Source organism: Lepidochelys kempii, chromosome 9 (genome assembly GCF_965140265.1).
Source record: "Lepidochelys kempii isolate rLepKem1 chromosome 9, rLepKem1.hap2, whole genome shotgun sequence".
Taxonomy (NCBI): domain Eukaryota; kingdom Metazoa; phylum Chordata; order Testudines; family Cheloniidae; genus Lepidochelys; species Lepidochelys kempii.
The window spans coordinates 98470277-98483616 of NC_133264.1; the positions used below are offsets into that span (position 1 = coordinate 98470277).

At 39.5% G+C, this 13340-nt stretch overlaps 1 protein-coding gene across 8 annotated transcripts in view; it reads right to left on the reverse strand.

The window, feature by feature from the left end:
- Positions 1-778: 778 nt before the first annotated feature.
- Positions 779-13340, reverse strand: part of PHF6 (PHD finger protein 6) — a 38157-nt gene continuing 25595 nt past the window's right edge. For 6 of the 8 annotated variants that reach the window (XM_073358496.1, XM_073358498.1, XM_073358502.1 and 3 more), the window contains 4 exons: positions 9247-9351; positions 7867-8000; positions 5458-5587; positions 779-5172 (listed from right to left, as the gene is read on the reverse strand). In XM_073358496.1, coding sequence (XP_073214597.1) covers positions 5458-5587; positions 7867-8000; positions 9247-9351 — 369 coding nt within the window. In that variant the 3' untranslated portion in view covers positions 779-5172. The remainder of the gene's footprint in view (positions 5173-5457; positions 5588-7866; positions 8001-9246; positions 9352-13340) is intronic. The other 2 variants (XR_012160634.1, XM_073358501.1) reach the window with 2 other exon arrangements.

Consider the following 13340-nt stretch of genomic DNA (forward strand, 5'->3'; position numbering starts at 1 on the left):
CCACACGGAGCTAGTGCAAGTCTATTTGTGTCGGGACTCATACTTCCAGCTGCAGGGAGACATCTGGAGAGCCGACGGGCAGCCACAATGGATGCTGCTGGCCAGGAGAATCCAAATGGGAGTTCACTGGGCATACGCACACCAGCGGTAAATATTTAGGAACGAGCACCTGAACAAGTTTTGTTTGCAATATATTCAGCTTCACAAACCTGAATGGTAATTAAATAAACCACCAAATTTAAATACAATGGGTGGATATTGTTGGGCTAACCCTGAAGTCCACAGGAGTAATAGTTTCTACTTGGATTTAAGTCAACAATTGCCTCAGTAAGGACTTCATGATTAAGCCTCTTTTTTCCCCCCCATTGTGTACTTACCACCTGTTTTGGCAACTTTTGAACATTTTTCTTCAGCAAAAACGTATGCAATCATTGCATTTAGCAAATCACCCTCATATGCAATTTGCCTACAACAGCCTAATGCGAGGATAACCACTGAACACTCGTCATCTTACTCCAGGCAGTTATACCACAAATCCTGGCACATAAACCCCCATTGATGCTGCTGCGTCTTGCCTGTTATCCTGCAGCTGAAGTTTCCCCCTGCACATGGCGAGCTATTAGTTTCTGCAGTGAGACATAATTACAATAATCAGTCCTCAGACTCTCATTATGAAATATATCACTAATGAGATCCATTGCAGTTGTGCATGAAAGTGACATGCGGAAGTGTGCAGTTTTAACATTATGCTTTCATAAAAAGCAGAGCCACGCAAATATGAAATTCATAACTCATTTATTGAATATATAGGCAGATACCAATAAAAAACTAATACTGCAAACTACAACTTTGGAAGTAAAGCCAATATAACAGGAACAAAATATACATTATAGATAGGAATGTGTTTACCCTCTTTATACATTCCTTGTCTTGACATCTGATGTAAATGTATGCTAAAGCTGGTCTAATCGGAGTGCTTTTCAATAAGCAACAGTCCTCCAGAATCTTTTCAGGGTTGAGATGTCTCTGCTGACTAATGAGTGTGCATACATAGAAACTGCTTCAGCAAGTATATATAACATCAAGAGCTGTGCTCTGTTAATCTCCATCATTACTATGGTGGAACCTGTTTATAGTGAAATGGAAGGAGAGTTACTATTTGTTGCAATATGCTTTCAGTCCTCTAATAGTTAAGTTTCACTGTGCTTATAATGAAGGTTAATTCCACTAGAATATTGGTTCAACTTTACTGATCTTCTTGGAGTATAGCAATTATCACATCAGAGAAGTGTGACATTTCCAGGGGGTGGGGGGAGGAAGAGATCACCACTTCCTCTGCTCTGGTCTAGTATAAGAGAAGTTACTCCTTCCTATATGGAACAGTAAGAAGCAATTCCTGGCTGCTGGTCTTGCTCGAGCTGCTGTCCACTAGAACAGTGGTTCTCAACTGGGGGTAGGTGTACCCCTGGGGATACACACAGGTCTTCCAGGGAGTACATCAAACTCATCTAGAAATTTGCCTAGTTTTACAGTAAGCTATATAAAAGCACTAACTAAAAATTTCAGACTGACTCTATATACTGTATATAGTTTAGTTTGTTTATACTGCTCTATATACTGTAAGTACAATATTTACATTACATGTAATTTATTTTATGGTAAAAATGAGAAAGCAAGCACTTTTGTATTTTTCTGTCTGATTTTGTAAGCAAGTAGTTTTTAAGGGAGGTGAAACTTTGGGTATGCAAGACAAATCAAGACTCCTGAAAGGGGTACACTAGTCTGGAAAGGTTGAGAACCACTGTGCTAGAAGGTGAGATTTAGGGCCAAATTCAGCAAAGCTGGCACATGGAGGTGTAATTATACCTCCCTAAATCAGCAAAGTGCTTGTATGCAAGGGAGATTCATCTTTGTGTCATAAGCGGTATATTCACTGCTGCCCTCTAGGGTGTTGGCAAGTGGAACTCCCACCAGGGCTCTAGGAACAGGTTCTCCTGTTGGCAAACACCTGCTGAATTAGTGAACCCTTTAACCACAATACCCACGTCCCCTTTCCAGCCAGTGTCACCTACATTGGTGCTAGGCTTCCCTCACAAATAAATTTGTGGCCACTTTGTGCCACTACCTAGAACCTCTTCAGAAGTGTATAAGCCAGAGTCTCAGGGAATTTTGCCAATAGCCTTCTAGAGCCCTTCCTCCCCCAGCTGCTAGTATCCTGCAACTGCTCAGGTATACAGGCCCTGCCAGCACTCCCTGGGAAAAGAGCAGTAGAAAGGATCTTTTTATAGGCAAGCCCTTTGCTGATATAATGAAAACTATTTAATATATTATTTTGTGGAAAAAAATCTTCCATTATAGGAGGGTTCCATGAGTCTCTTGAACAGAGACACACTGTTCTTGTGAGCAAGAAATGCCCAAAAAGGCCTAAACTAACTAAATTCAGTTAAATCAGTTTCATAAGACAAGTTCTTAGATTCAAGATTGTTTTCCGATCGTGAGATGAAAGCAAAAGCTGCCTATTTAAAAAAAAAAAATTGCCAGGAACAAATAAACCTTATTAATTTAACTAGTTAATTTAAACAAGTCTATTTTACCTATAAAGCACGTTCATTTCTTCTAACTTCTGGGAAGGCAGTAAATGCTGCAGAATAATCTTCAATATATGCTTGCAAAAGATTACATTGCTTTACAAAAAAGACAAACCGTCCAAAATTTCAAGCTAAAATGCACATAAAGAGACAGTAATGGCAGTATTTTGTCTTTAAAAAGTGTAAGTGTTGTATACCTGTCATACATTTCCATGCCTATTAAAGCTACAGTTAAGAACTTCGGAGATGTACAGTAAATACACTGCTGAGGTCCATTTTTTCTAAATATTAACACCACGACAGAATTACTCCCCAGCAAGTGATACTACTTGGGAACATATAAATACAATTTTTACATTGTAAGGCACTTTTACCCAGCATACATGACAAGATGAAGTAAATTATAACATGAATTTGAGGCTTGTAACAAAAAACGCTTTCGGTATTGACTTTTAGTTTCCATGAGTTCTGAATTAATGATGGTTTAGTCAGCCACTTGCTCTTCTGCTACTGTTATGGTTGCTAGTGGCATGCGGAGAGATAAATGATTTTATACATAATGAATTATTAGACTGAATATTAAATCCAACAATTGACACAATGTGAATTAGAACTCAGTGAAAAATACAATGATTATATTGGCAAATCTACCCCATTGTACCTTTCATTCTTCCTTAACCAAAAATACAGTAGTTGCAAACAATAAAGTGCCTTTATTTCATGGGAAGGCCATGTTTGAGGCACGCAACCTAGAACCTAATCTAGGCAGTGTGACAGACATTTTGCATTCTGAAACCCTTCCACATAGCTGAAAAATTTTCATATTCTAGGAAAAAAAAGCAAACACCTTGGTAAACAATCTCAATCTGTCATTGCAATTCAAGTCATGCCTTTAATTTTGAAAGTTACAAATACAAAATAAGAATGATCAATGGCATGTTTAGAGCAGTAACTGAATATTTTCTGTACACAGTAATATTACTAAAACTGCATTCTTCCCCAAAACAGATTGAATTCTAACATGATAAAATGTTAGAAATTTAATATAAACAGTTGAGTCCCTTGAGACATTAAGGAAACGCATGAAAAAACAATGACATGTTAAATCTTTTAAAAATACAAGTAAAAAATGCTACAGAAACTTGTTACAAATGAACTGCTTCTTAATATCAACTGCAGATGAACCTTCACTGTTTTTAGTCAAATTGTCAGAGTATCTTGCTTCCTGCTTTACTTCAAATCTAAGCGGTTTATTGGGTATTCAGAAAGAGCCAGAACCCTTCCCAAGCAACGAGGTGCCCTGGAAGCATTAGAAAGACTTACTTATTGGGTTAAGTTTTTGATTTTATTTTAAATGAATCTGCTAATGTGCTTCAATAGGACCAGCAGAAGAAGCTATTTATTAGCAACTAGACATGCCAGAGCTGTATGAAAAAAGTTAGGGAACTGAGCTGGAAGATTTGGTATAATCTAAACCTGATTATTCTCTAATGGAACATCGACCTCTAGACATATGAAGTGCCATGGCATGATCATTGATTTGACAAGAAAAAAAATCACATGCTAAAAGCATTAAGAATGGTAAGTAAATCTTATATAGTGGTCACAAGATTCAAATATAAATACTGATCTACCCAAAAAAAAAAAGAAAAGAAACAAAGTTGATTCCTCCTCCTTACAGCACGCGGGACCGGTGTCTGTATTTTGGACAAAGATGAAGTGCTCCACACAACACAGAGCACTTGAGGTCTGGATGTCAGATAAGGTGACTAAATTCCATAGACGTTAAAGTAGTAACCCTCTTCGAAATCTAAAGATGTTGGGTTGCAGCTTCCAAAAGTTAGAGTCACTTGGTACATTAGGAATATAGAGGTGGTGGACTGTTGGGGAAAGAACAAACTACAGCCCTTTGGCATGAGTACTGAAGCTTGCAGCTTGTAACCAACAGCTGCTCAAGTAAATCTCCAGCAAGGAATGCTGGGCAGTAGGAACAATCACAACAGGAACAAACTGAAAGGTTCAAGCACGCTTCTGCATGCACGGAGTTTTTTTTTCTACTGTGCCTTGCAAGCAAAAACAGAGCAATTTGCCCCCCCGCACATTTATCCTCCATATTTTGTATAAGAAAATGCAAAATTCATGAGTTACCAGCTTGTTGCCACCATGGACTTGTCTGTCCACGTTGTGAATTAATCTTACTAAGACTTTCCCTTGGTGCATGAATCCACTAAACAACTTACACATTCCAAATCTTAGATTTTTATTCAGTCCAGAAATATAGAGCTTACTTCATTTCAATGTCTGCCTTAACTTTTGACACTGTACATATTACATATCATTTATATAGTGTTTCAATTTTTTCCCAGACACTGCAGACTACAAACTACATAATATTGACATGTAAAACTCTGCCACTTATTGAAGGCTCACACACATGAATGTTTCAGGCAGTTCAATGAAATTTCTAACAGAATCAGGCCGTAAAAAGTTACTAACCCTTTTCTGATCTTAGAAAACAATTTAAAAGAATTAGTAGTTATGGATGTCTTATTCATTCCCAGTTCTCTAACTCTGTCCCTTGAACCTGTTTAAAAAACGATGAAAACAATAGTAAATTTAAAATCATATAAAGAGCAGAGCATCTAACAGATCTGACATTACATCTACATTTATCAGACATGAGGCCTCCTTTCTAATATTATAAAATCAGCTGAAGTTTAAAAAAAAAGTTCCCCGTTCTTCTGCAGTACACCAATAAAAAGCACTGATCTGCATATACTAGATTTAAACATTTTACTGTTATTAACTACATCAAATGTATGTTGTGTCTCAGTCTCAGTAACAGAGCTGCCAGGAGGAACTTCCATACCTAGTTTCCATTGAGTTGCTGCTGAGGAATGCTACTATGGTCAGAGCCTGATTTCCCACGGCTTTTGCTTTCTCTTTCTTCATCCTCTTCATCCCTTTCATCGTTTCCACTATGGTTTTTACAATAGAGTCTAAGACAATAAAAGAAACAATGGAGGATTTACCAGGAAACAAGAAAATATATATATTTTAGAACATTCTGGGCTCTCTCCACTAGTGAAGAGGCTCCATTTTAAAATTTTGCTGAATTAATGTATAAGGCACCTGTCAGACATCTGACATTAGAAATAAAGATTAGCTAGGCTACTAGATCACTGGCTAGAACCAAGGGCTCCTGTTACAGGGGCAAACCCAAGATCACTAACCAAACAAAAAAGGGAACAGTTCCCAACCGATAAAAGTTAACAACGAGGGGTTAAGCCCAAAAAACAAAGACAGAAGCCCAAAAAACAGTCAGCGGTACTCATTACTGTAAGAGCCACTGCCTCATGTCCTAAAAAGCAACCAAGGAAGAACACCAGCAGACCTCCTTCTGAGAGAGTTCCACCGCCAAGAACCTTAGACTGAGAAAGCTCTATTGACCTGTGCCAACCAACCGTAAACAGCTAGGCTGAGAGAAAGATTTAGTTTATGATAGCATTAGCAGATCCTAACAAAGCCTACTTACTGTTTTTTCCTAAAAAGTAACCACTACCTATTACAATAGCAAGCTTGTTCCAATATAGATAAGGCTGTGACAGCATTTTCATTACTTTCAATGGTTTACATCTTGCCTGTGAAAACTGACTGAGATGTACCAAGGCATAAGCCTGGGACAATTTAAAAAAAACCCATTTTAGACAAGAATCAAACTGATGTTATTTTAAAATGCTGTATGAACTGTCTAGGTGTTTAATGATTGCATATGTAAAGACCTACTTTCTCGTAGCTCTACCATAAGAGAATGAACATGGTTAGTAGTACCAGTGAGTTCTAAGGAGTTTTGTGATAGATTGTCTAAAATCTACATAAAATGGATCAAACTCTGTTCTCATGAACATTTACATAACAAAAAACAAATAGACACTCCAAGGGAGCATGGGCGCTCATAAAAAAAAAAAAGTATGATTGTGTGTGTGTCAATTTGTAATCACTTTCCATTTGTTCATGGATCTTAAGTTATCAATCTGAAACCAATAAATAAGTTGAGATAAGCAGAGGAAAGCCAGGCTCCAGTGCAGTCTTTATAGACTAGCATAAGCAGAAATTTATTTAAAAACAGATCAATTCTAGTTCTCAAGAAGCAGGATTGTTATCACACTGCTCATAGAATGCCCCCTTGTGGCCAAAATGAGATGCAACCGGTCAACTTCAATTGGAGTAGGTTTGTGGTAGCAACTGGGAAAGGAGGTTGGAACAGTACAGAAATATGAAAAAAGATAGTTATCCCTAAGAGAGTATAAACATGGCAGGAGTTTACCTGTGACTTCAGCAATTTGAGTTACAGATTTTACTAATCAGGGAGAAAAATTTTTTTTTTGCTTTTTTTAAAAGACATATTTCATGTACTTTCAAGTGGGTATACAGAGGTTCTGAATTAAGTAGGATCACTAAAATATTTTCTATATGTGTGAAAGTTATTTTGAAAATATGACAGTTATTTTCATGTTTATGATAAACTTAACAGAAATACTTCCACTTTTGCATATGTATTTATCCTCATCTAACTTGGTAAAATGAGCTTAAATAGCTTCAGGTTAGAGAGAAAGAATATGAAGTCAGTCCAGTGGTCTAGTGTCAATAATCTACAATGCCAGAAAAAGCTATCGTGTCAATTAGTGGTCCGACTCTATTGCTCCCTGGGTTATTAAGGGCTAAGAGCATTCTGACAGCAGTATGCTGAGCCTCACTGGAGAGGAAGAGCCTCAGAAGTCAAACAGCAAGACTTTTGACAGGAGCACCCATCCAATTCTCCTAATTTGTTTGAGAGTGATGATGCAGGGCCTTGGAACAAGAGGAAATGGAAATTAAAGTGGGAAAAATATGAAGAGGTTCTCCGAGTTCTGTGCAGAGAGATCTATTTTTGCCTCTGTTATAGGACAGGCTTTTTAAAAAAAAAAAGTTCTAAAAACTCTACATTTATAACAGAACTTGATTTAATTTTTCTATGACACTCAACTTGAACAAGATGTTTGAAGTAACAAAATTGATCTTGCACAAGCTTTTACCTTACCAGCTTTTGAACTGCAATAGTCACCTTATCTGAACTTCCAAAGATGTACGATAGTTTTGCCTAGTGCCTGCAATGCAGCTGAATGATGTGTTAATCAGCATTACTGCATGATCAGAATGTTTTATCTGAACAGAAAAGCAGTTCAAAGAGGACATCACAAAAAATGATCATTACAGACTTAACTGCTAGGGTTCTTACTTGTAAATGCCTCGTGACATATTCTCAATGTATTTAGCTTTGTCTTGTACTCCACAGTGGTAATGGTAAGTCTTGATACAGGCTTTAATTTCACATCCAATAGTAGCCCCAGGCTGACTGCAAAGAGTGCATTTCTGTTGAGAAGAAAGGACAGTACTCTAAATTGTGATGTTAATCCATTTAATCTCATCGATTAATGCTCACTTTGATGTCCCCAAATTTTAGCCATAAACATGAAGAAATTTGTGCTACAAGAAAAATTAATCTTAATTTATAGTAAGCCAGAAACAGTTTTAAATCTGCATCAATATATATGAACAGAGAACTGTTTTACCTGTCTGCTGCAAAAATAAGTAACTGCATGATTTGTACACATTGCTGCAGTTCTAAGTTCTATTTTGTTGCTGTTGTTGAAGTTGAAGCTAGCTTTTCCAAGTACCTAAACTCATTGAATATTAATTGTATTATAGTAAAGTATTATATTTTTTCAGATGGTAATAGAGTTCCATATATTATTGAATTCTAATATTCATGAAACTGTGTGCCATATTTTACTTATAAAACATACCTGAGTGCCTGTCACATACTCTGGGGCCCGTATATAAGATTTAATTTTCCACACTAAAATGTCATGACATACTGCTCAGACCACTCAAAAATAAATATATGAATCAACAGACAAACTGACAAGACACCTCCCAAGTAGGCATCCTCATCATCATTAGAAGTCCTTCCAGAGGCATGGGAGAAAAGATGGGCCTTGCACCCCCATGCCCAAGTGATTAGCAAATCTGGCCCTGGACTGACTAAGGGGGTGTGAATTTGAATCCAAGAGCCATGCTAGTAGCTCCCTCTCTCCTCTAGCTGAAGAAGACTTTAATAAGGTAATACTTTTGGGGCCTTTGAGACCCCAAAACAAGTATTTAAAAGATGCAATTTACCAGAGATACACATGAGATTCATCTTCCTTTAACTGGCAATACAGAGATTCAGTGTCCTTTTAAAGAGTGTTGAGAATGAACTAGCCATCATTTAAAAAAAAAATGAAACAAGTCAATAATTATACAAATTGACTCCCATAACCTATTTAGCAATTTCATGCCATACAGATTCTGTGGTATGGAAAACAAACCGTCAATTCCTTCCTTTCTATTATGGTCCCCAAAGAGCCAACATACTGCATTCATAAAGTATGCTGTAGTTAAAAGAAAAAACACCACCACCACAGTAATTGTTGAGACACTTTATATCCTGATATCTAAGAGTGACAATACATTTAAATTGTTTTCTAAGAAAGTGGAAAAATTTGTTCAGATAAGGAAAAGAGAATCGTACATATACTCCCAACCGAAATCACTGAAGCATTCCTTACAAACATACCATTCTTTTCCCTCTCTTGATCTCCTGGAGTACAGTTTTAATATCAAAATCACCAAACTCTGCCCTTGATGTTGTTGTTAGCTGCACAGTGCCAGAAGAGAACAACTGTAAAGCAAACAAATGCACAATAACGTTAGGAGGTTACAGATGTGGCCATAAGAAGATTAAGGAGCAGGAGCAACAGAAGGGAATGCACTGTACTCAGTTATCTGCTGGTAAACTGTGCATTGCCAATGAACTCGAAAAAAACTGCAGATTGAGCATATCAGTAATTTGGATATTCCTTCCAATGCCCACTTGATTGCTTCAATTATCTGTGACTGCGTTTCAGAGGATTTTTTTTGAATGACAAAGCAGTAGTTAAAGGATGATTATGATAATGGAATATACAAAGCAATAAATGATTACTGCAGACAATTAAGACACTGAAGACATGCCTTGGTTCTGTAAAGGATATTTCATCCCCACTCACTGCCCCCACCTAAATAATTCAGCTTACTCACACTGCCAATATCAGTGCCCCTGGAAAGCCTGAAATGGTGATAATGGGACATTTCCAAGTAGTTGCAAACCACATGTTTCCATTACCTGCAGCTTTTATTGGCTGAATGCATTTCCTTTTATATAGTTACACTAACATCACTCACAAGATGTAACTATATAGTATATGCAGTAAAAGCTCTTGGAGGAGGACTTCAGCTAATTTCGACGTTCAGAGGGGGAAGAGAGGTAATGCAAAAGTCCAGCTCAACTTTCATATAGGGTAATTCTTTTCTGCTTACCTGCTATCTCAGTTGGATGTGTGCCTCTATTTGTAGGACAGGAAAGAGAGTCTTTTTGCGGGTACTGGGATAGCAGGCTCAAGCCCATCCAAAACTAAAGACCAGCCCCCTCAACCAACGAGGAGGAACCACAAAACCCTGGCCACAACTGAATTTGGGGAACAACAAATGCAAAAACAGGAACAGGAGTGGGGGTTGAAGGTTCATAATCACAGTTCTGGATGGAGACACTGACCAGAGAACCCTGGGCAGTGCCCACTGCTCCTCAAAGTCCAAGGAATCACTCAAAGCCACCCAGAGGAACTCTCATGGACTTTATGATCACAATAATCCTTTTCGATCTTATAGTCTGACTCCCTTCACATTGCAAGCCACCCACTCTTGTAATAGACCCCAAACTTCTGACTGAGTTACTGAAGTCCTCAAATCATGGTTTAAATACTTCAAGATACAGAGAATTCACCATTTATACCAGTTTAAATCTGCAAGTGACCTGTGCCCCATGCTGCAGACGAAGGCAGAACTCTGCCCAGATACGTGATACTAGGGATTGGAAACCGATCACACAGTTGCAGAGCATCCCCATCCAAGCAAGCTTCCTCCTCCAGGTCTGGTGGATGACCACCTTGGCCAGAGCCAGGAGTAGGCTGACGAAGTCTCATGACTCTGTGGGGCCCTGGATAGGACGTTTGTATAGAAGCAGGAATGGGGGGGGGGGAGTGCAAACAGAACCTCAACAGGAGGTTACAGAGGAGCCAGAAGAAGGGCTCCAGTCTGACACTACGTAGATATGCACCCAGTGTCCCTCTTGCCACAGAAGACGCAGATGTCGGGGGACTTGATAAACAATACCAACTACACACCCGTGCTCACAACACCATGAAAGAGCCACCAAGTCTCATATCTTATGGGTGCTATAAGACCAGACTAGAGTACAAGCTGGCCACCGAAGTGCCCCTCCATTCCACAGGTTGCAGCAGGTCCTGCCACTTGGTGTCAGGGCAGGACACGAGGGCGAAGAAGTGGATGGTACAGAGCATAAGCATGCAGAGATGTTCATGTGATACAGTCTGGAGATGGACTAGCTGGATGGTGTCCAGCCGACTCAGGTGGCATATCACAAGCATCTGGGGGTTGCAAGGCAGGGGCCTCATGACCTGCTCTAGAGGACCGGGTGAAGGGTGTGGAGAGCCCTTCTGCAAGATCTGCCCAAGAAAAACAAGAAGGGGATTGGAGGGCAAGGCTGCCCTCACCTCCTTAAGCACGCAACAGGGTATGCACAGGGTGGGCAACCCCATGTGCTGGCCAAGTACCACAGGCTATACCCATTTCCTCCAACTAGCCCACGTGGTCTCAGATTCTAGTGACAGCAGCCAGGACCAGCCTCTGGTGCATCAATGGGGACTCCAACACCCGTACATGAAGATTGAGGTTGTGTACCAGGGGCTCAAAAGCCAGGAGGTATTCCCCCTCAGTAGCTGCTACAGACCTAGTTGCTGAAACTAGCTTCTGGGTCCTGTGGAGGTCCTGGTAAAAGGCAGCATCTCCGAGGGGTCCCAGGGGAGACCTCTTGGGAAGAAAGGCAATCTTATGTTTAAGGCAGCAGAATGGGATGCAGCAGGATTATATTCTATTCCTACCTCTGCCACAAACTATGTGACATTGGGCAAGTCACTTCATCTCTACCTGCCTCTGTTCCCCATCTGTGAAACTGGGGATAAAAAAACTTAGAGGGATAAAAGGCTCAGATTCGATGGCTAGTGATGGAGGCCACAGAACTACCTAGATCAGAGGTTGTCAATAGACTACAGGCCAAATTTGGACCATCAGATGCTTTTGAACAGACTGCAAAATTTTTTTACTTACTTATTGGGGTGTGAAAAATGCTGCTCTGGAGTCTGGACCTTGACCAAGAAATTTGGACCTGGACCAAAACAATAGACTACCCCTGCCAATCTCCTATTGGGAAAATGTATGGTCTATTACTACTGTATGCTATTAAAAACAGCAGCTTTCACTTCAGAGATGGATGCATCAATTCCTTTATGTGGTGTTTTGTGATCCTTTTGCATGAAATGAACTGTAGTATGGAGGTGCCAGTTTTGCACTTAAAGCACACATCTACTCGGTTATAAATGAATGTCAGTATTATTGTTAAAATATCACTGTATTTTCAGTTTAATCTGCTTCTCAGCATTGCAGCTCTTCTTCCCCAAAGTCATGCATACAATAGAGCAAAGAATTCTCAAAAGCTACGGCTCTCTGCTTAGTGAGACTAGCCATAAGGAGAAAATTATATAAAAAAAAATATCTACCAGCTGCATTGGCTACTTATTCATTTCCAAGTCCAACTCAAGGAGTGGACTTTGTTTTATACAGCCCCACCTGGATCAAAAACATAACATAAGAATGGCCATATTGGGTCAGACCAAAGGTCCATCCAACTCAGTATCCGGTCTTCCAACAGTGGCCAATGCCAGGTGCCCCAGAGGGAGTGAACCTAACAGGTAAAGATCAAGTGACCTCTCTCCTGCCATCTATCTCCACCCTCTGACAAACAGCCAGGATGGGTAAGGAATGGTGTCCCTAGCCTCTAATAGTCATTAATGGACTTAATCTCCATGAATTTATCTAGTTCTCTTTTAAACCCTGTTATACTCCTAGCCTTCACAACCTCTGCAGGCAAGGAGTTCCACAGGTTGACTGTGCGCAGTGTGAAGAAGAACTTCCTTTTATTTGTTTTAAACTTGATGCCCACTAATTTCAAGGACCTAGCCATAGGAAAAAACTGCGTTCTCTGCTCTCATTCTTTCAGAGCCCCTGAGATCAGTTGATGCACATGAGCTAATAGTTCCCTAGATGTGATCATTTAGAAGCAGAGAGTTTCCAGTGGGGAGCCACTGACTCTGGAGGTCACTTCCCTTACTCTTTTGATACAGCCTGAATCAACTGATCTTCGAAGCATTGTGCAAAGCTCATCTGTTTCTGCAGGCTTTTTTTTTTTTTTTGGGGGGGGGGGGGAGGCCTGGAGTTAGAGGGTATTAGTGGTACTTTATTTTGGGGTGTAATCTTTATTTAATGTTATTGGAGTTATACTTTTGTTGTTTAAACATTGTACGTACATACACCTAGGTACAATGAGATTTGTAGTAAGATGGAGAAGTCTACCTGAGCTAATTCCTCCTTCTCTAAACACAGTCAACTTTCATCAACAGTGCCTCTGGTGAAAATAAATGAACTGCTCAGCTCACAACACTTTAGTGGGTCAGAGAGATTACTGGAAGCACAGGCTGTATTAATACATAACTACAC